We start from the raw sequence: 24180 nt of genomic DNA on the forward strand, positions 1-24180 counted from the left end.
CCCAGTCATTACATTTGGCAGGACCACTGCACACAGATGGGAATCTGCCCTCTGGTTGCCTACAGTTAAGTATGAAGATGAGAACACATTTCTTCCCGGTAGACCTTTGGATGTGCTACTCGCTCTGTCTATATCATAGCTGAAAAGGATATAAATGATCCGGCAGTGCATTTTATCTAAAAAGCAAGGGAACTAAGGCCCAGAGGTGGTCAAGAAGTGCCAAGAGCTAAAGGCATATTTAAAGCTGAATTTTTCAAACTCCCCCATAAAGTACTCTTTCTCCCACGACAGAGCCTGTTTTAGGTAATGATCCTCTTGGGTCTTCACCTAAGCTCCACGTGTCTAAAATGAAACAGTAGACTCCGTTCACACAGAGGATGCCGAGAAGCAGCTTCACATTCCGTTTCTAGAACATCATCCTTTACCCAAAAGATGTCACGTGGCTCATGGGCTTTCTCTAGGAGACCCAGTTGTATAGGTTCACAGGAATGCTAGCAGCAAGGGGACCGAAGCCTTGTCATTAACTGCAGTGGTTTTGGCTGTAAAACCAAGGCCCCCTTCTGATCTGTCCCAGACGAACAACCAGACAAATAAAATCTAAATCCATATAAACAAGAAGTTGATGGTATAGTCCCTAAATATTTTAGAAGTCAGATGATTTTATCATGGCTAATCTAACCCTTTCATTTTATGGAACCAGAAATTCGGGTATATCAAAGTTAAGGGTCTTATTCAAGAGCACACAGCCAATTAAAAACTACACACACGCACACGCACACGCACACACACATGCACCAGTCCTGACTATATGCTCAGCCCAAATCATGAAGGGCAGGACTCGGACTCTCTGGTCCCTGCCCTGGGGATGGCAGCCCCTGCTGCTTCTTCATTGTGGAAAGAGTGAATAGCACTTTGTAAACTGTGCCTGCAGAACACGAATGCAAGCTGATCCATATCTCACAGTGATCCCAGATGACGTTCTGAGACATCTGCCAAGGTGTATGAGTAATATAGGGCTTGCAGAACTTGACGCATGCCCCAAGCTACAGGTGCTACATCTGTTGTGCAACTTCCTGCCTTTGGAAAACAGGTTTAAATATTGATGACCACTGAAAAGTCATGGTTATTCTTTTTAGATAAATTATTAATCAAGCTGCCACCATTTTTTTAAATTTGCAAAACATAAACTTAAAAAAGAGGTAATCGCATTATATTTGAAGCACTTTCTTGTGATGACAGAAATCCATGTGGTCCTTTCACATGGGCAGACCATTTCAAGGCAATTGTTTCTGCATTTACAGGGAGAGGCAGTGAGGAACAGCAGTATCGACTAGTGGTGAGAATAAACAAAAGCTACAGATTACAGGCTGCAAGGAAGCGATTGGGGAGTGACTGGGCTGGGCTTGCCTATATAAACGCTTTCATGTGGCCATGACTTACCATTTTCTACAGCCTGTCCCAAGACTCAAGGTATGGCTCCTTGGCCTTGGTTTTGCCTTCTTTGGAAATGTCAGGAGGAGACATAGGAAGAACCAAGATGGAAAACAGTCATGTTCCTCCTCAGTGGATCCCCAACTACTAAAACAAGGAAGAGCAATGCTTGCTGGGAGAGAGGTGCTTTTTAACACAGTAATTTAAGGGCATAGCTCAAGAGAAGAGCATTTGCCCTCAAGGAGCAAGTCCACAGTGGCCTATTTGCTCACACACACACACATGCATATACACACGCACACACACACACACACACACTCACACGTGCATGCACTAATAATGCTCAAATATGTTTTTTATTGCAATAATGATAACTCGTTGGCCTTTTGCCCGCCATTTTCTCTCCTCAGGTTGCTTTTCAGTTTCTTGAATTTAAGTGTGAAAAACGAGCCTGAAAGTGTTCAAGATAAATTTTTTGCTTGGGGAATATATCATTTACCCTAAGCAATCCTAAGTATGCTCCTCACTGTACCAACTGACTTCTAGCTTTAGTACATACGATGTCTTAATTGCATTTAGGTTTATCGGTGGAAACTTTTTTTTTTTAACCACAAACATTATATGTTTTAAAATACGACTACCAAGTAGGTGTAACTCAAGACAATGGCTTTAATCTTCCGAAGTCGTGGGACGCCCATTCACGTCTTTCTGTGTTCTCAAACATAGCCTAATGGTCAGAACCTATTTCCTGGCCATTAGACTAGCTCTTACTGTTGACTTCATACATTTTCGTCAGGGAGGTACTGAAGAGAGTTCAGGTCAGGCTGCTGTAATGGCAATGCCACCGTAAGTGCAGTCTGGCCTTTTGCTGTTGGCTCATCTCGGATGAGCATCTCTCTAAATTAATCGTGACCAAGCTCCTAGATTTTTAAATACATTTACAACCGCAGTAAGCCTTTCTCACAGCAAGTGAGATTCTTGGGTTCCTCACATGTCATAGGTGATGTCTGCTAGGCAGGGGCAGGGCTCTTTTCATGAACCCCTGCGTCCTAACTGCTGACTCTCTCTCCCTTTTGCATTAACCTGGCCCTGTTAGTAACAAGGGCTGCCTGCCCTGCCACTCCCACCCCTGCTCACTTCTAATGAGCTACTTGACACATGAAGCACTAGGACTAGTTGGTGCTTCAGAGCAGTGACTGGAGGATATTTAGAAAGAAACAAGACTCATCCAATAATCCTCCACTTCATTTAAAACACAAACATGACCCAAGGATTCCAGTGGCTGTGATCAGCCCACTCAGTGCAAGAACACCTACAAGAAAGCAATGGCCATTGGATAAATGGGCCAGAGGTGACCCTTGCAGAAGAGCCCAAGGCGAGAAAAGGGTTTCATACATGGGCCACTCTTGTGTGATTTGAAGGTAGGCTTTGAGCAGGATGTAGGACCCCTGTCGTCTTCTGCAGTCTGATTTCTTGGCTCTAAGAACTGAGATCAAAAACAGAAAAGACTCAATGTGTCATATTTCCTTTGTGTTTAGACATGTATGGAGGGAAGTATTTTTAAAAATGCACTGTGGGAGGAAAAGAATGCTTTGTTAAACATACCGGGGTTGGTCTCTTTGATTTTTCTTTTTCCCCTACATTCTGTACACATTTTGTTTCCCTTGCTGAGCATGTTTGAAAGCAAAGAAAAATCATTTTTATGTGTACATTCATTGGATAAAGAGGAATGTTTAAACAAAGTAAACAATTAAATATTTAAGTATTAACCAAGTCTCTTGAAGGTAGTATAAATACTGGAGTTTTGTTGCTTTTGTGAGTGTTCTTTTTCCACACTCTGAAGTTTGGAAGCAAGTTCTCGTTACCTGATATCTATGGGTGGGCATTAATGCTGCAAGGATAACATGTTCCCTAGGAACAAGCGAAGGGAAGAAAAGCCAGTGATTTTTCTTGTTCTTTTTCTTATTTGCTATGGTGAAAGGATTTTTTTTTTTTTTTTTTTTTTTTTTTTTTTTTTTTGGTCTGGTTCATGGCAGACAATGGCAGAGTGTCTGTCTGTCTTTTGCCTGATTGTTTAAGGGCAGGGAGAGGAAATGACCAGAGTCAGACTCCTTCGTCTGCCACAGTGATGGATGTATTTGATTCCAGGAATATCCAAGACAGATCCCTTCTCAAAGTATACAACAAGGATCCTTCACATGCGTTTAACCACATGGCAAAAGCCGTGAACGGAGACGTGAGGGTGAGTACCCCTGTCCTAGTTCTGACTGTATTCCCATTTCACACTGTCTCTTCTCACACCCGACTACCACGGTTCCCAGGTCCGTGCTGCTCATCTCACCTGGTGACTTTTTATTGGTTCATTGGTAAAACAATACGGTTTCCTGGTCATTTGGAGCCAAGGGATGAGAATGGGGCAGGTTCTGCTTTCATTCACTAAGCGTGGAGTTTATTTTTCATGACTATCCCTTTGTTTATGTATTTTAGTAGTGCCTCTCAGATGCTAGCAAGTGCCCTTTCGGCTGCTCTGGAGGTTCAACCCCAAAAAATCTTCACTCCTAAGATATCAAAGATATCCTGAAGGCCTTCTATATTGGTATCTTTGCTCCGTAATGTATTAACTAGAGAATCTGTTGCAATATTTTCACTCAGTAAAAAGAGGACAAACAAATAAAATCAAGTGCATGAGATCTATGGAGAAGCAGCTCTTGTTGTCAGAGTAGCCAACACCCTCGCCGCCGGCTGCTCACTTGCTAAGTGAGGGCTGTTTGCTCTTAATAGTAAACACTGCCGAATCTTCTCTGAACCGTGTTGAGGGCAGAATATAAATGCCTACATGATTTGGGAACTGAACTCTCCAGATTTAGGTCATCTCAGGAGATTAACCAAATATTTATAATATTTAGGAATGTTTGGAAGGAAAACTATGTAAGAGTCTGAAGATCAAATTAGGGAATGGATGTGTAGCTAAAACAAAGGTGGGAGATTAAAAAAAAATCAATTTTTCAAAGTGCATCCCTTCCCCAGTGCATGTACAAGTGTTCACACAAACACACCCACAAGACACTAGAGTTCAACTTTAAAAAAAAAACGAAACTTTTTATTGTCAATGAAATCTAGGCATCATCTCCTATTGGACTTCCAGCGAGTGAGCTGCTCTCTGCTCCTCACGTGGCACGTGCATTTCTTTTTGCTGCTGTTAAATGATGACAAATTTAGTATAGTAGAGCAACATGTGTTTACAGCCATGTGTGTAAAGAACAGTCTGTAGAGAACATGAGTATTACCAGTCTAAGAACTGACTAGTCACGCTGAATTCTCCTCTCTCTCTGTCTCTCTGTCTCTCTGTCTCTCTCTCTCTGTCTTTCTCTCTATGTCAATGTCTCTCGTTCTCTCTCTCTCTCTCTCTCCCTTTCTCCCTCCCTCCCTCTCTCTTTCTCTCTCTCTCGCTCTCTCACTCTCACTCTCGCTCTTACTCTGTGTGTGTGTGTGTGTGTGTGTGTGTGTGTGTGTGTGAGAGAGAGAGAGAGAGAGAGAGAGAGAGAGAGAGAGAGAAAGGGGGGGAACAACTCAGCTATTACCCTCTAATGAGAGACAACAAATGTTTGCAATGTAGTTAGCAGGAAAGTCCTTATATTTTAATAAAGATTACTCAGAAAGGAGAAATTTAAAAAGCTCTTTCAGAAACATTTCTGAAGCCTATAACTAAGACCCTATTCCCAGATTTTAGAAACTTTAAAGATGTGGAAACTTTTCAGAGCCTCGTCTTTAGGCCCTGCGGGTTGGATCTGATTCTTCTCTTCATGAATGGGGCTGCCTTGCCGGGAAAGGGCTGGACATTTTGCTAAGTCCTGCCTGTGGTCCAGCTGTGAGACGTCACTGTTTGTGGTGAAGAACAGAAGGGAACAGAGCAAAGATCAATTGCTGTTGTAGACTAAACCAAGCTGCATGGTAGGCCAAGGCGCACTGCGTCCTCCTGTGTGTTGGCACTGTGAGTATGCCCTTGAAGGGGTCAGTGATAAACATTCATGTTATAACGGGAATTAGATTCTAGCCCGTATAAAACACACGCAATCCCGGTATTTTATTTACAAGCCGTAAGCCTGGATTGGGCAGATTTTCAAACTCTTCTAACTTAACACCCCAGCCAGGTGTCCCTTGTTTCTTGCTTTTCTCCTGGCCAATCGCTCAACGTCCATCTCCCCTCAAGGCAGCTTCCTCCTCTTCCTCTGTGACCTTTCTCCTTTCCCCTCTCTCTCCAAAGGCCTCCAGCCAGGTACAGGAAAACTCGTTTACATCTACCTACTGCTCAATCGCAGGCTTTCGTCGCTTAGTGGCCAATTAATTTGGGGAGCAAGGTTAGGTAGCATCGCTTTGTACAGAATTTAACGCCTGGATGCAAGCAGCACCAGAGCAGCTCTCTACAGCAGGCATCGGTCACTGCAGACCCCTAATGTCCTTGGACTTCACTCACCAGCCTCCAGAGACAGCCTGGGCCAGACCTGCAGGCTGACCACTCCTTCAGCATGCATAGGGAACAGATGTGAACTGGGACAAGCCGAGCAGCTGTAACAGCGATGCCCGCATTCCGCCATGACCTCTGAGACTTTCCGTAAACAAGGACTTTAATACCTGGTCTTCGAGTCAGAAGAAATGTCAGACTACAGGTTCCAGGCAGTTCTCCCAGAGCGGTTTTATGATTGAATGGTGTGGCCCAGGAAGCAACTTAGACCAAAGTATTAACTCTGAGGTTATGGGCCTCTGAGTGTACATGGGATTTATGTTGGTGGGGAAGCAGGCGTCTGGTTGCTCCCTTAACATGTAGCTGAACATTGCCGAGGCCTCTGTCTAATGAGCCTTGTTCTTCTTGGCTAGAACTGAACATCCATAGCTGGACTTCTGAACTTGTTGATTCTTTCCACGTGGCTGTAAAGCACCCCAGTCTAATTTAGTCACATGGTTCTTTTGTTCCTTATATCAGATAGGTTTGATAATTTAATTCCCAGGGCAGCCCTCCCGCCCCCAAATGGAGCAGGCCCTTCTGAATAACTTATGTGCTTATTCACAAATTATATGTCCCTCAAAGGTCATCCATTCTGCTTTGTGGCTAGAGCTTTTTGGCTTCCTGTTCACTAATCCTGATGGCTTTCTTATGATTTAGGCCTCTCTATTTCTTGTGGACATTGATATTATTTTTCAGAATCCTCTGCCGTCACTGTGAAAGGCTTTCTGCCCACCCTGGATCTTACTCATCTGTCTTTAATCTTTGACTTGAATGCAGACAACTGCTCGATGTGCATTTAGGACACACTCCCCATCTTGAATTAACTACTAATACCCAAGTCAGTTACTTCTCTCCAGTTGTTTTCTGTTTGAGCTTTGTGTTTGACACCGAAGAACGGTCTCCTTAGAAACCAATGGCTTCCTGTGCACACCACGGCCAAACTAGCTTCCCTTACTCAGTAGACCTTTCTGTTACTCCCCAGTGGCTTTGGCACGTTCAGGCAAGTTTTACGAAGCTTGAGCTTTGCACGTTTTCTTTTGTCTTTCTTGGGTTGTCTCTTCTTTTAGCTTGACCTAGAACTTGCGATTTTCCTCTTCTCTCCACTTTAACTACTGTTTAAACACTAGAATCCCCATGAATGAACCTCGAAATGTATTCCTAGATCCACTCCCTGTGATTCCAAAGCCAAGTGTGTAGCCTCTTAGCTGTTATCTTCACGTTGATTTTCTTGCAGTGTTTCTAGTATACAACATCGAAGAAAATCTTTCTTGCATCCCTGTCTTTGAAGGCTGGAGTGCCTGTGCCTGTGTGTACTCGTGCTGCATGTTCACCCACGCACGCTCAGGAAATAGAACGGGAAAGACTTGAAAACACTGAGTGTGTGGCTGCAGAGATGGCCCAAGTGGTTCAGAGCAAGTGCTACTCTCCCAGAGGACCACGTTCAGTTCCCAGCACTCACATCTGGCAGATTACAACTCCATGTAACTCTAACTTCAAGGGATCAGAGTCCTCCTCTGGCCTCCTCAGGCACTGCACTCTGTACCCAAACCCATACACAGATATACACAAGTACACATACTTAAAAATAAAAACATTCTTAATTGAATTATCAGTGATTCTTCTCTCGGATGCCTGTCCTTCAAAATATTAAACCGTTCACCAGCCCTTCCCCTGTCACTCACAAAGTCTCTCACAGACAACCGTTTGGCATGCATTAATATTCCTGTAAGTGCTCTTTTGTAAGTTTTTATTAGGCACTTGCAAGTGTAATTTCCTTTAATCCTTAAGACCAAACTTTGAATCAGACCTTGGTGTGAGTCCGTATCTGTATCGCTGATAAAGACTTGTTTCTGGAACGCAGTTACTTAGCTAGAGGAACGAGGTGCTAGTGCAGCAGGAAGCTAGCCTCCTAGTCAAGGTGCATAGCTCACTTCCGCTGCTTTAACGGCCGTGCTCACATTTCACGGCCTCTCTGTGCTTCCTGTGTCAAGTGTTTCCTGTTCCTGGCGTCTGGAGGGCCCTATGTCTCCATATATGTCTGCCTGCTATGGTTCGAGTGTGTTCCCTAAAGGCTGTTGTATCAGGAATGGGACCTGCAATGTCGTGGTCATGAGAGGTGGATTGATTATTAGAGGTCTGGTGTAAAGTGTTGGATCCTCAGGGAACCAACTCAAAAAGGATTCATTTAGTTCCCCACGCCGGGTCAATTACGGCAGCCATGATTATCATCGTGAGGCCACTCGCATGCTTACTTACATGACCCATACACTTTCTGCTCTTTTGCCATACTGTTTTAACAGATTTGCCCTCACCATCCACCTGCACCACGCTATCTAGATGTCCTAGCCACCAGAATGATGGCTGGTGCCAACAGTAGCCCGCACCCCAGAAAAAAATGCAACCTTCATATATTTTGCTATAGCAACACAAAATGGACTTTGCCTTCTTCTTTTACACATTAAAGGGCAGTTTTCCCCTTCCTTCCTCTAACAAACTACCAGCACGAGAAAGCACGGAGGAAGTGCTCAAGGTCTTAAGGCTGTGCTATGAGGCTGGGTGTCTGTCCAGAAGACGATGAACCAACCGTTAGGCAGTTTCAAAACTATTTGGAACGTTTTAACAGAAGATACTAAGGGATAACCGGCAACTGTATGGGTTAGAGTAACAGGATGGCTTAAAATAGTGAAGCTTACTGAAATGTTTACATGTTAAATAACACGGTGAATGGCGTTTTCTTTAAAACAGTGGAAGAAAAAAGTAGAGGAAACAACGTTGAAAAAACTTAAAACAGTAATAGGACTTCATTGCATTTTTTTTTTTTTGGTCTTTTTATGTTTTAAAGGTCCCACATTAAAATGTTTTTAAAGTAATTAAAATTGAGAACTGCTTTTGGAACTTAAACGAAAGACTGCTCACTGCGAAAAGCTCCTGCATGCTCTCTATCCTGCTTTCCTTTCAGGGGCAAGTGGACACATTCTTGTCCTGTGCCAACCCTTTGGGTCATGTTCACGTTATCCCGCAGATGGTATGTCCTTTAAAGGCCCAGATCATAACATGCTGTCCTCCATAGCTCCCTGGAAGCCAGTGTGGCATCTGGAGGGGCAGTGAGCGTGAAGTGCGGGCATAGCCCAGGACAAGAAGCGCTAAGGTGCTACAGATGCTGCAATGTTCATTTTCCGTCCTTTGTGAGGACCCGCTGTAAAAATATCCCCAGTCTCATTCCCAAGAATAGTTCCCTTCTCCTGGTTTATTTTTATCGTGTGGACACTGGGAGCCTTGTACATGATCATTTTCCTTCTTTGTATTGCTACTCCAGAGCTTAGAATTACATTTGTGGCCCACCCACAGCAAGGGTGCAAGCATTTGCAGGCTATAGTTTGTGTGCTGGCGTTGTTCCTGGTCTCTCTCTTTAATGTCACTGCCTTTCTCCTTCCTCTTGTCAGATATTCCACTTGCCTTCTTTTTTTTTTTTTTTCTTACAGAATTATAATAATTCATGTGAGTGGTATTAGTTCCTCTGCAGAATCTCTCCAGACATAGTGTTTTCTGGGTGTACCATTATTCCTGATGTCAGATCACAGACCTTCCCGTGTCTGTGGAGTAAGCAGCATGGGAAAGTACTTTATATTTTAACTAGGTTTCAAGTCAATAACTGCAAAATAGATGTGCTGACTCCAGTTTTTCCTGATGCTAAATCAGAGGCCAAAAACCTTTCCTCGACTCACGCAGCAGGCAGATACCAGATCTGACACTGCTTCCTACGGTGTCTGTGTCTTCAGCCCTGGCTTTCCTCTCTTGATATTTACGTATAAGGTTTACAAGTTATGAAATGTTATTCCTAGTAAGATGTCAAAACACACAAAATAATATTTTATTCATTCTTTTTAAAAAAGATTTATTTATTTGTTTTATGTAAGTACATTGTACACTGTCATTGTCTTCAGACACACCAGAAGAGGGCGTCGTCGGATCCCATTACAGATGGTTGTGAGCCACCATGGGGTTGCTGGGAATTGAACTCAGGACCTCTGGAAGAACAGTCAGTGCTCTTAACCACGCCCCATTCAATCGTTTCTTGACACAGTTGCATATCTACTCCATGGCATCTTCTTCTTTTCCTTTGTCCCATCCTGTTCTCAGAGGATGACCCAAAAGATAACCACAGCAAAAAGAAGGGACGGAGGGAAAGAAGGAGGGAGGGAGGGAGGGGAGGGAAGGAGGGAGGGGAGGGAAGGAGGGGAGGAGGGAGGGAGGGGAGGGAAGGAGGGGAGGAGGGAGGGAGGGGAGGGAAGGAGGGGAGGAGGGAAGGAGGGAGGGAGGGGAGGGAAGGAGGGGAGGAGGGAAGGAGGGAGGGGAGGGAAGGAGGGGAGGAGGGAGGGAGGGAGGAGGAGGGAGGGAAGGAGGGGAGGAGGGAGGGAGGGAGGGAGGGAGGTAAGAAAGAGTTATACAGGGAGGAAAACGAGGAGATGACCAGGCTGTTGTGGTTGTGATAGAAGTTTTAGATCCGAAGGTCTTGGATAACACTGTGGGAATGGAAGAGGACATGGAAGTAGGTATCCCTTCCTCTGTTCCCGTGTTGCTGGACTCTGCCCGGCCCAGCCCTTCCACCTGTTTAGTGGCAGTGGCATTAGAAACTTGAGTCTGCACCTGGCACTTTGTTCAGCATTTTGATTGTATTTGCTCCTATCTGATTTTCATAACATGAGAGAGAAATCTGCGCACACACGTGCGCACGCACACACACGTACAAACACGCACACACAAACGCACACACGCACACACACATACAGAGGAGAAGTTAGTCAGCCCACCTAGTACCACACACTTAGTGAGGGCGCTGGACGGACGCAGAGCCAGGCTTCTTGATCTCTTCTGTGGTCCTCACCACCTCCTCAGTCTCCATCAGTGTCCCTGGGTCATCACCACATCTGTGAGCTGTCATTTCCCGAAGACCTAGCTTGGGAGTGACTCTCTTCATCACCCAACCTTTCGTTTCCTTCCTTTTCCCACGTCACTTTTTCCTTAGAACTTCCATGGACAACCCTTCACCCCCATCCTCTTAGCATGTTCTCCTCTCTTGCCTTTGCCAGAGTTACTGATGCACTCTTCTGACACATACATTCCTGAGAGACCAGGTCCCATTTTATTCATCTTCAGACTCCCTGTGGCTCTCTCAGTATCCCATTCTGCATAGATCCTCTCTAACTGCAGTCATGGAAGATATTACTTAGGTCAGCATTTTCCTCTCGAGCATCCTGGCAGTGCTTTATCTACTAGGGTCAATAAGTGGTCTGTAAATGAGGCTGTCAGTGGTTTGCAGACCATCATCCCCCGTGAGAGGCAAGAATACCTGCTTGCCTTCCTGTAGTCTCCGTTCCATCACTGGAATGGGGCAGTGGTTATTTTCCCTGGAGTTTGAGATGAGAATAACAGTGTGGGGGGAAGTCTGGCTTTCTCAGATGCAGCAAGCGGTGGTGGGAAATGCACATTTTGACAAATGTGCATTTATCTCCCTCCAAAGAGGGAGTTCCAGGAGTTGACTCACCTACGGTAGAAAGTAAGCTAGCGTTCCAGTAAACAAACCTAAATAAGAAACCGCAGATTGCTGTGTGCATAGTTCCTGAGGACAGAACTTGCCTTTAGATGGAGCAGGTTGTTGTCATTTCAAGTACCTTCAAACTTGTAAACTAAGCATTATGGTTTTACTATATTGCATTCTTTTTTATTTTCTTTTTCTTTTTTTTTGGAGCTGGGGACCGAACCCAGGGCCTTGTGCTTGCTAGGCAAGCGCTCTACCACTGAGCTAAATCCCCAACCAGCATTATGGTTTTACAACATCGAGCATCACCCCCCCCCCCCCCCGGTTATAAAATGCCCCAGATCTCTCTCCCCCTAGACCGTGGAGTCAACCCTATCCACCACTCACACTTTCTGCTGGTCCTGAAGCTGTAACAGTAAACCAAGCAGATGTTGTAACCACCTCTTCCAGACCTGGCCAACCAGGAGATCAGAATAGCCAATGCTCGATGCTGGGATCAACATCTGTCGTTTTTTCCTCATCAGCTCCAGGCTGTGCAAAGCCAGACCTTCACTCTGTCATTGCTGCCTCAGTGAGCACTGTGGGTCTTGGTTGTGATCCAGTGAGCCCATGAGGATGACCGTGCTACCGATGATGAGGAAATGCTCTTACTGCACTGACTAACAAGCAGCTTGCACATTTTAATGCAGAGTCTGTCCCCCACTTCTTCGCACCGCGCTCCCAGGTCTTCATTTTTCAGAAGCAGGAGGGCAGCATGCACATCACATAGGCGACTTCAACGGGCGCAGATCTCATCTTTCCTGCTGCATAGTTGCTCGCCTTTTCCGTACACGTTTTTTTGTCATTGAGAGGTTATGACAACATGAGCCATATTGTATTTATAAACATCACGTGTTTCCTTGATCTGGCTGCAGTTTCTGCCAGACAGCACACAGGGAAGAAACGTTTCTCTCGTTGGCTCAGCGTTGCTTTTCGTTAGGCTGATTTCCGGAACAGGGGAAAAGGCATTCCTGCAGCTTTAACTCTCAGAGAGAAGTGGTAGCCCTGGATGTCCGTGAAATAGTTTTAACAAGGGTGGCTATTGCTCCTTTCAACCACATGTTTTGACTAAAGGCTCCCTCTGTAAGAAAGCAAAGCCCAGATTTAGTCACCACGAGGACAGACAGAGCTGGAAGCATTCGACAGATGGGTGGTTCTGAGGTCTCTGCGAGTCTAGAAAGTTTCTTCTACAAAAGAACAGACCACGGAAGATGAAAGGTAAGAGCTCTGCTTCCTTTAAAACAGACTGCAGTCCTTCGAGACTCCCCTGTCCGGGCTCTGGCACAGATTGTACCCTTTTCTCCCTTGCGATGTCTAATGGATTCACCCCAGTGAGGACCTGGAGTTGAAGGATTTGTAGGAACTTCCTGCATGCTGCTTTGAAAGCTAGTGATATCATTGTTATTGGAATTCTCTGGTTTTAAAGACCCCCTTTTAATCCCACTGGGGCTGTCTCTGAGCTACAGATCCGTGATCTAGGAGCCTGTTTCTGGTTAACCTTGTAGTTTAACAAAGGTTTTGAAGGAGTCAGTGCAGTTTGCTTGAACGGGGACTCTTTGGTTTATGGGTTTGTGGCAGTATTCAGTATTTTCTTAAAGATGTTGTCTTTCGTTCCGTTCTGAGATCAAGTGGAGAAAATTGAATAGGAAAGAGAGAAAGCCGTGTGTGTGTGGCTTGTAGCATTCTGGGGAAGTTTTCCCTGGGGAATTCATCTTAAATTCTTTAATAAAAGGAGAACACTGAACAAGTGTCTGGTTTCTAGACAGCCTGTTACGTGGAGTTTAATGATTACCTGGAAGCCCTTGGCAGACATCATGTTCACCTGCGACAGTGGTTCTGTGTGACATCACGTTATAGAGTGCTTTTAAATGAATTTAATGTGGGACATGCCCTTTTAAGCTCATCAGCTTCCTCTTAAAGGAACACAACCTTATAGATGATTTAACTATGCAGGACGTTGGTATCCACTGGGCCTCATTGTATGTACCGTTTCATATAGTCAGCTTGGTAATAGCATAAATACTAGTACCCATTTTAAGATTGGAAAATCGAGGCCGAGGGAGATTAAAGTGACAAGATCCCACAGTACTAAGCAGCAGAGATTTAAACCCAGGCTTTTCCCTGCAGAGCCTTTGTGTCTGCTTGGGACACCCCGTGGCCTCACCAATCCCCAAGCATTTCGGGGCAGACAGCATCCACTGTCTGTATCATATCACTGTAAATATCATATTTACTCAGTGTCAAAATATTATCTGGTGCCGTGGGAGATTTTGCTGTTGTTGTTTGGGGCTCTCTTTTTTATTTGGTTTTGTAAATTAGGAACCCGGAAACTAGTTCAGGCCGGAAACTAGTTCAGGCCGATGTTCTGTTTATCCCAGGGACCAGGTTACAAGTTAAGGTGAGGGCAGTCAGCACCAGATGAATGACTGTTTATGTTGCTGGCTTCTACTGTTTCTTTTCCATAAACGCTAAGTTTCGGGGGAGAGGGGAGAACAAAACAAACAAACAAACAAACAAACAAACAAAAAGAATAAAACCACAGGTGTTTGTGAGACAGAGCAGTCAGTGTGTCAGTGAGTTTGGTAATGGAGTTGAGTCGTTACAAAGAACATCAAAGGGGGAGGTTCTGGAGTTAGGGCAGCAGGCTTTGCTTTAACCTTCTCCTGTGCTCCGCCTTGCCCCTTCCGAAGATACAGACCTCAGCTCAACAGCGGAAAACACCTAGTGATTTGTTATGCAAAGTTCTCACCCTGGATGCAGCTGCTCACATGAGACAGGTTTGGGGTTTCAGGATCAAGGCAGCCTGCATCCAACTCTATTAGAGCAAATTTAGAACAGTTCAAAGTGGAGCTCCCTCTGCAAATGAATATATACTATGTTGTTGTTACTTTTGTATCCAGCGTTGACAGAAAAAGCAGCCCAGGTAAATATCACTCGAGGCTACCTGGCTCCTCTGCAGATGCTCTGTAGCCCCCACCCATTCAAAGCCTCTGCCTCTGTTTGGTGGGGAGGCTTGGCCACACCTCTCTGCTTCTCACACGCAAGCCACACCTCCTTTCTTTGATGTTAGCAGAAGTGGCCTTTGACCGGCACGTGCATCCCAGCCTTCTAGCCACAGACCTCCTTCCCATAGGTTGTTTCCTGGCTACTCTTCCACTATCCCGTGTTCTTTGTGGGTTTCCACAAAGGCGGTCCAGACTGTGCCAGATTGTACCTTCCCATATCGGCCCAGGGTCCCCAGGTCTGGTGTCCTGCTCTGAGGCAGGCTGACTAATTTTTGTGCCTTTCCCAAAATATCTCAGGTGAGTGTGTTATTTTCATATAAATTTGAGCATAGGGGGAATGATGTGCTAATAATGTGTTTCTAAGATCCATGTCACCTCAGCGACATTTCTCTCGGCTGTGCTTTACCCCCATGGTAGGAGCAAGAAATGTCCCATCTGCTTTTGAGGAAATACTCCCTTAGATTCATGACTCAGGAACTGTACCCAACCAGGATGGTCAGTGTTCCTTCCCTCAGTGACTAAGCCTGACGAGTTTGAAATCTTTGGGCTTAAAAGCTCCAAAGAGGGTCTTAGCCATCAACTTTTGTAAATCATTCACCTGGAAGATCAGATCCAAGAGGCTGAGCGTGGCTGGAGAGATTTGGTCAGGTTTACAGACCAGAAAAGGGATGACACACGGCTGGAGCTGAAGCCGCGGGTCTCAGACAAGCCCATTAACCTCATCCATTGCCACTTCCTACTGGCCTTGGCTTTTGTGCTCACCCCCTGGGCGTCATCTGGAGTGTGTGTGTGTGTGTGTGTGTGTGTGTGTGTGTGTGTGTGTGTGGTGTGTGGTGTGTGTGTGTGTGGTGTGTGTGTGTGTGTGTATGTATGGGGGGGCAGACAGATGGGTGGACAGACAGACAGAGACAGAGAGAAGCCAGTACTCCATGCAGCACACGCTTGCCTTGAGGCTACTCTGTAGCCAAGGTTTTCTTCAACTTCAGGCATCATTTTGAGGCCTCCATGAGGACAGTAGCCCCCATGCCTGGCTTTCCACCTTGTTCCTTGGTGAGCTTGGGACAGCTATAAATCTGTCTTCTTGAGGCCGTCCATGGCTGTAGCGGGTATAATGTGGCTTCATTTATTCTTCAGAAAGCAGCCCACATCTCCCTTCTAGATTATCTTACTAAAAGCCAGCCAGAAATCCTGACAGAGCCAGGATTCATTAATTGGAAATGCATGAGCCCAGCACCAAAAATAGATTTTTGAACTAACCAAATTTAGATTATCCTGTATTTTTATGGAAGGGGAGTAGGTCATTGAGTCAAGTGAGAAACAGCAGCTGCTTCAGATTATGAGATTCTTGGAATGAAACAAAAAATATTGGCTTAACAAAGGGGTGAGGCGCTGCAGTGGCACCCCATGGTCAGCTCCTCGGTTGGAGCAGGTCTGGCCTGCTGACATTTTGTGTGCAGGCGTAATGGTCTACACCCAAACTATGCCAAGTTGTCTTTCCCGTGAACCTCCGCTTTTGCTTTGGTTTTTGCTTTTGTTTTTGTCTGTTTTTCTTTTTCTTTTTTCTTTCTTTTTTCTTTCTTTTTTTTTTTTTTTTTTGGACAGGGTTTCTCAGCATCACCAGCCCTGGACTGACTTTGTAGACCAGGCTGCCTCAAACTCAGAGATCCGCCTGCCTCTGCCTCCCTCGTGATGGCATTAAAGGCGTGCTCTCCCATGACCGCTTGCACCTCTGCTTTCTAGGTGACACATGGGAAAGGGGGCTTTGCATCCTTTTGGTTTTGTACAATTTTTTAAATTATTTATTTACTTGGCATTCTGATCATAACTTCCCCTCCGACCCCCGCCGACCTCTTCTCCTAATCTCTTTCTCTCATCTCACCTCACCTCCCCCACTGCTCCTTTTCTCCTCCGAAAAGGGGAGGCCTCCCCGTTATCAGCCAGCCTTGACACATCAAGTTGCAGTAGACTAGGAGTGTCTTCTATTCTGGTTTGACAAGGCAGCCCAGTTAGGGGAAAGGGATCTAAAGGCAGGTAATGTAGGCAGAGACAGCCCCTGCCCCTGCTTTAGGAGGTCCACGTGAAGTCTGAGCTGTACACTATTAAACACATGCAGAGAACCTGGGCCCATCCATGCAGGCTCTCTGGTTGGCAGTTCAGTCTTCGTGAGCCCTGTGAAACCAGGTTAGTTCACTCTGTAGGTTTTCTTGTGGTGTCCTTGACCTCTCTGGCCTCGTCAACCTTTCCTCTTCTACAGGATTCCCCAAGCTCCATTTAATGTTTAGCTGTGGGCTCCTGCCTCAGTTTCCATTACTTGCTAGATGAAGCCTCTCTAGTGACAGTTATGCCAGGCTCCTGTCTGCAAGTATAACAGAGTATCATCAGTGTGTCAGGAGTGGGCTCCCCTTTATGACATAGGTCTGAAGCTGGGCCAGTGATTGGTTGGTCCTTCCCTCAGATTGTGCACCCTCTTTTACCCCTGTACATCTTGTAGGCAGGACAAATTGTGGACCTAAGATTTTGTGGCTGGATTGGTCTCACAATCACTCCATTAGAAGTCTTCCCTGGTTCAGGAAATGGGTGATCCAGGCCCCTTACTCCCCCGTGGCTAGTAGTCTTAGCCAGTATCACCCTTATAGATTTCTGGGAGTTTCCATTGTCCTAGGTTTCTAGGTCATCCCAAAGATGCCCCCGACCCCTCAATTCAGTTGAGTCTCCCAGTACTCTCTCCTTCACTCCTTCCCTCACCACACCCATTCCCATCCCCACCCCTCCCCCACCCACTGTCTTTGTGGTTTTGAGATGGGGGTCTCCCCTATGCATCCCATGCTGGCCTTAATGACTTGTACTACAGGTATGTGCAACTATACCTGGCTTAAATTTTAGTCATTGCATAATACTGTCTTTAACAGGGCTGGACAGGTGGCTCAGTGGTAAGAGCACTGACTGCTCTTCCAGAGGTTCTGAGTGCAAATCCCAGCAACCATGTTGGCTCACAACCATCTGTAATGGGATCTGATGCCCTCTTCTGGTGTGTCTGAAGACAGCTACAGTGTACTTATATATAATTAATAAATAAGTCTTAAAGATATTTTCTTTAATGTTTTGTTTTTTTTTTTTTTTTAAGATTTGTAAGACCAAGGGCCTAAGAGCTAATGAGTGTTGTTGTTTTGGTTATAGTAAAACAGTTAAAGGTCCGTTTCAAACCATCTTAAAAGAAATTGTTAAATGAGTGATGGTTCTGTGAGGTTAGGGCCTAAATGGTGAGCTTGTCTTGGGAATGCACAGAGTTAAGGCCATGGGTTAAGCCTTTAGGACAAAGTCTAAGCTGGGGCTCATGGAAGGTGTAATTATTACGGATTGTATACAGCTGAAAAGAATGAATCATTTTGTTGCCAAAATCCCGTCTATTTCCACTTGAAGAGTTCTCAAGGCTCCAGCATCTTATTCCCCACAAAGAGGAGGCATTCATGAAGTCGTTTTGTGTAGATACGTTTCCTTGAGACTTCTCTTAATAGAAGGTGTGAATTTCCAGAGCTTCATTTAAGCCACCGAACAAGTCGCACTGAGTCACGCCACATTCCGACAGCATGAACGCTGTGCTGGAGTCCTTTACCAGGTCCACACACGTACTTAACTTCCTTGGTGGTTTTTTTTTTCCCCCTTTCCTTTTCCAGTGACATCAGAGGTCACGGTTTGCCTGGTCATTTTCACCCTTTGAACCTATTACTTCTCATTTGCCCTTAATAGAGGAAGAACTGCCAAACACAGCCCTAGAGAGCAAGAAGTCTAGACACACCCGAAATGGAAGGCTTCGATAGCGTGTCTGGACATTGCTGCGTGTTTCTCATGGAACACTACCCCATGTACTCAGAGCTGGATGCCTGCATTTAAGATGAGCACACAGACCTGTCTTGCACTTACTTCCAAGGACAGACATTGATTACAACATTCTGAAGACGGTTGGCACCATGTAGTTGTGGGTGAAGGAACATTCTAGATACCACTCTACAAAGTAGATAACACTTTTCTGCTTTCCTTTAAAAGCAGATCTAAAAATATGTTTCCTAGCAGCTGTTTCACTGCAAAACAAGAAGGAAAAGGGATCTGCCCCACTGCAGAGTAATTCGCTCAACCAGATATCTACAGGGTCAGACCTCATTGCTTCAGAAATCTGCTGAAGAGTTCACTGTGTATATATAGACCAAGGAGCCTATTAGCTTGTGATCTAAGAGAACCTCTGTATTCTCATAAAAATGAGAGATGTGGCAGAATTGGCAACCAAAGCTATAATTATGTTAATGTAGCCATTTTAAGACTGAAATACGTTGTTTTAAAATGTTTCTGTATTTTTATTATTCATAACAATGTTCTGAAGACATTTAGAAAAATGCTAGCAAGTTTCTGTTCTGTGTCACCTTGTGGCTAGGGCATAAAAATGAGTCAAATGTGCAATTGTGAGTCACAATTTTTATTAAAAGATATGTACTCATGTATATAAATTTATCTTCTTAATATAAAAACTGACCTCATGAACGGTTTTTACAGTGCTGTAGACTGAACCCAGGGTCTTATACATGACAGGGGATCACTTTTCCATTTAGCTATGCTCCCAGTCCACTTCACATTTTATTTTGAGACAAAGTTGCCCAGACTGAACTTTAACTCACGTTGTAGCCCAGGAAGACCTTGAACTTTCAGTCTTCAGCCTCAGCCTCCTGAGTAGCTGGGATCACAAGCTGTTGCCACCAGTCCCAGTCCAATCCCATTAATTATATATAATTAATGTACAAATGGTATCATTTGTACCGACAGTGGGCCTTGTTATGGCATTATCACACATGTCCACAGTGAACTTTGATCACTCTCCAAAGTTTAATTTTTAGCAATAGTGAAAGATAGTATTTTGGTCAAGGAAGGCCAAGCTGGATTGAGAATAGCTGAGCATATACTGAGACTATCCAAGTTACCCTGAACAAACTGACCCAGCCACCCTTCCCAGCATCGGGAAGCAGATAGCCAATGTTGTATTAGTTCCACTGCCATGACAGGTATCTAGAGAAGCAGAAGGGAGGATGCAACTGGCTCACATTTTCAGAGTTGTTAGTCTGTGGTCAGATGACTCCATTGTTTCTGGGCTTGCTGTAAAGAAGGACATTCTGCCAGAGGTTGTGGTAGAGGAGAGCTATTCACTTTGTGGAAGGAAAGTGCGAAGCAGACAACAGTGGGGGAAGGGGTTCAGGGAAACCCATAGCCCTCAAGGACAGGCCCCTAGCAATCATCCTAAAATGAGAGCGCCTCTGAAAGTATCCACCCCTTCCAATAACCATTGGATTTCATACCCACCAACGAATGAATCAAAACGGACCGGGGAAAGCAGAGCCCTGGTGTTCCAATCCCCTCTCAGAGATTCTGTCCAACAACTGCTGACCTTGATTCCCTTGATACTTCATAAGAATCATTTTGCCACAGTTGTGAATGAATCATAATATAAATATCTGATATGTAACCCCAAAGAAATCATGACCCACAGGTTGAGAATCATTGTACTACAGAAAGCTATACAATGCCTACATTCAAAACTGCCATCCATTCATGAGATCTTTTGCTTTCCAATAGAATGTACCGTTTTCTTTACCCTCCTATGAATACATTCAAGAGGATATTATCTATTTTATTCAATTTGTCTGGCCTCACAATTCATTGACAAAGCCATGAATATTTGTTGGTGGAATCAAAAATAATTTTTATGCATTTTTATATCCCAGATAATACAGCAGTGATTTGATCAATTTAATAGTCATGGCCCCAGAAGAATAAGCACAGGAGGCATTTCTTAGAAACACAATTATAGACTCAGGGAAACTCACTGTCAAGGCCACGGTGAAGTTTGGGAAAACATGATGGAGAAGAAATTCCTAGGAGAAACCAAGCCTATTAGCTATAACTCGGGGTTGTCCTAGCACACTCTGCCTCCCTCCTTGATCACCATGATGGGGAGGGGCTACAATTGCTTAAGTTGATTAAACCCTTAAAGAATTGAAAAGGGAACTCATCACATATGTCAGTGTACCAGAGGGGAGATCATCAACATAGAGCCAATGTCTCAGTATCCTGATTTTGAGAAACTCCCTCTATTTGCTGACCCATGTGTTCCCGTCTATCCTGGGAGAAATTACCCAATGTTAATTTTCAGAAAAGGGAAGAAATTTAAGTGAAAAAATATGTGTATGCATGTGCACACACACACTGAAAAGAGGGAGAGACTGAATGTTGATTTGAGCACTGCAAGAACGAATGTTATTTTGGTTCAATCTGGAGTTTGTTCGTCTTTAAAGGGAATGAGATGTTCTTGGTGGTAGTTTGGGGCTTCAAAAAGTGCTCCCTAGATCACTAAGACTTTGCTTCATATGCCTTACTACATATAGACCCAGATTACCTCCCTCCTTCCCTGATGTGACCACTTTGTCATGTAGAGCATGACATCACTCCAGGTAGTTGCTGAGCTTCTAACTCCCCATTTGGTTTCTCCTGGGAGCAGGATGCCCACACGTCCGGCTGTGTACTCTTGGAACACCAAGAAGCAGATCTAGTATGCAGTGGTGGGGACTTTTTCTATCAGGGTCAGCCTGGTTGAGACAGGATGGTGATAGCTGATTCAACTTCTACATCTGCTGGAGCAGGGCAAGGCAGAGCAGGGCCAGGCAAGGCATGGACAGAGATGCTGCCAAGCTTAGCCTCAGGGCATGCATGACTCCCAAACCAGTTGTCTTTGAGGCTGTTATTTATCCAAATAAGGCAAGGCAGTGGTTTTGCTGACCGGCTCAGGTTTCTGAGCCATGCTCACTAGCTAGCTAACTTGATATTTGAACTGAAAACACAAAGGTATTCCTTTGAAATGTAGCACTTTTGTGGGGTTCACGGATATCCTGGAGTCATTGTTTCGAAGACTTTTTCCTGTGTTTTTAGATGATGTGGATATGGTCTGGTTTGTTTTACCTTTCTCTTCTGGCTCTTAGAACAGGCAGCCGAGATGACTTTGGATATCTGTGGACTTGATTTTGCACCAAAATAATACTCAACCTCAGAGCCTTCTAGGGCGAGAACCATACACTGATTCCTGGATGCTGGACTGTACGATTGCTCAGGGATTGCATAGATCCTGGGCCTGGCATTTGCCTTTGGAAGGAGACACTTGAAGTTCTGGGTCAGTTTGTTCATCTGGAACATGGAAATGACAGTCATGACAGGGATAATTAGAGATTTAATGGGATAAGTCTGGAAAGCAATGGTCAAATAGGAATCTCTAAAATCACTACTTTCTTTTCCTACGTCCAACCTCTCCTGGCATGAACGTATTTCCTAATAGAGAGGTCATGAGCGATTGTGATTGCTCCCTAGCTTACTATCCAGAGACTCGAAGTCAGAGGATTCCGAGGACTCTGAGAATGTTTATTGCGTTCATTTACGTAGCTCTTCCTGCATCCTGGTTTGAATGTATATATTTAATAAATAACCTTCCCTTCTAAACTATGCCTTCCTCAAGGGTGAGGATTATGTCCTGTTTTGTTGTTTTGGTTCAGACAGGGTCTCGCTCTGTTGCTTTGGCTGTCCTACAACTCATTATGTAAACCAGACTCTTCTTGAACTCACAGAGATCTGTCTGCCTCGGCCTCTTAAGTACTGGAATCGAAGGCTTATCCACCATGCCCGGTATGCCCAGTGAGGATTATGTCTTAATAGGTTCCTTCTCCATCACCAGTTATAACCCTGGATTTACCACAGATTGTAGCTACTCAGTAAAAAGTCCGTGAATTCACAGAATCATATTTTTTGGAGTGGGCACTACAGGAAATCTTATTTAAAGATTAAGAAGCTCATGTTAATTCCTGACTAGAATGCAGATTCAGCGAGCCATTCAAAAGTGATGACGGTTGGTCGCCCTCCATCATTCTACACTGATTTTTTTTAATTGTATTTATTGTTATCATTATGGGGAGTACACACACACACACACATACACACACACACACACACACACACACACACACACACACACACACACGCAAAAGGCATATGCATGATACGGCCCACGGGTGGAGATCAGAGGGTAACTTCTGGAAGCTGCTTCTCTCCTTCTACCAGGAGGTCCAGGGATTGAACTTCAGGCGTATGGACGAGTGTTGCTACCTGCTGAGATGTCTTCCCTGCCTGTCCACACTGGGCTTGGAGAGACACACTTGGAGGTCATTCAGGAGTAATAATCTGGTACAAATACTTCCCAGGTGGTCTTCGTTCTGTCTCGGGCTCCAGCTAAAGCCAAGGAACACAGATGGGGTCTCAAGGGCACATTCATTACAAACACGAAATTGGAGATGTCTTTGAAAGAACTGAGAAAGTGTCACTTTTCCGTTGTAACAGCGTCTATTGCCAGGCAGCTCTGGCAGCATCCTCCTACCACGGCTGCTCGCTCCCGGCAGTGTCTGACACCGGAAGCCACTTTAAGAACAGAGAAGGAGACCCTTCTAAACCAGAATTGCTACCGGGGCTATTTTGGTATGAAACTTTCCTGTTGCTTCACATTTACTGGCTGGGAGTTTGGGTTTGGGACTTAACAATTATCGCCCTCTATTGTTCTTTCCGGGGGGCTTCTCGCTGATACGATCCTTTCTTCCCCGGGCACATTAATTAGCCAGTGGTCAGATAAAAACGTTTATGGATAAAAACGATCGCACAGCAAAGCACCTTCCACCACCCACAGCAGACTGCTTAAAATGGACTCTGTGATGCAGCTCACCTTGTGTTATGTTTGTTCAGCTAAGCAGTAATGGAACCAGCATGCATCTCTCAGGGATAAGGGGTGGGGCTGCTAAGTGACCACTTGGTTTCCAAGTTCTGTCATTCATCCACATAACTACCACCATTTTTCTCTAATGGGCCCTGAAAACTCTGTCTCTATAATCTACAGTTGTAGCGATTATAATTCTATATAAATCATTATGAACTCATCTGGTAAGTTTAGAGCTGCCGTGTCATCAAGCTGAAATATGCACATATCTTAGTTCTCACACTGTTGCCAAAATCCTAAAGCTATTTGCCGTGGCATCTAAATTCCTTCGATCATAGCTTAGAGTCCAGACAAGGGACCTGTGCCTCTGACACTGCTTAGTGAATTTCTGAGAGATGCACGGGTTAACTCCTTCGAGCGCCACCATTAGCATAACTAGAGTCATGGTGCTCAGAGAGTTTAATCAGAAACATCCCAGACATTTTAGTGCACAAATAATCTGGTATTTCTATATATGCATACAGAATTATATCATATATAATATTTATGTCCAGTTTCCCTTACGATGATTTCAGCCCCCCTAAGGTCAATCTAGGTTTATCTAAAAACTAACCAATAGAAATTCAAGAAACAAACAGTTCGTAAATGCTAAGTAGCTTTTATTACAGTTGACGGTTACAATTACCCCAAAGGTGCGATTGTTAGCGATCGCTTTGGGGCATGTGTAAAGGATGGTGTAGTATATATAATGTTCTATGCTAGCTACAGGTTTAGGCGTCTAGTTAGGGTGATGGAACTTATCCCTTCCAGATGAGTGTTACTAAGGCACTACTAGTTTCTGCATGCCACATGCTACATACTACATACTACATGCTAC

The 24180-nt window shown here is 44.6% G+C and overlaps 1 protein-coding gene across 43 annotated transcripts in view; it reads left to right on the forward strand.

The window, feature by feature from the left end:
- Etl4 (enhancer trap locus 4) overlaps positions 1 to 24180 on the forward strand; it is an 817363-nt gene that overhangs the window by 724073 nt on the left and 69110 nt on the right. For 33 of the 43 annotated variants that reach the window (XM_087590293.1, XM_087590320.1, XM_087590317.1 and 30 more), the window contains 1 exon segment: positions 3580 to 3673. In XM_087590293.1, the coding sequence (XP_087446419.1) occupies positions 3580 to 3673 (94 nt within the window). 43 annotated transcript variants of the gene reach the window in all.

This window comes from Rattus norvegicus, chromosome 17, assembly GCF_021556685.1.
Source record: "Rattus norvegicus strain SHRSP/BbbUtx chromosome 17, alternate assembly SHRSP_T2T, whole genome shotgun sequence".
Classification (NCBI taxonomy): domain Eukaryota; kingdom Metazoa; phylum Chordata; class Mammalia; order Rodentia; family Muridae; genus Rattus; species Rattus norvegicus.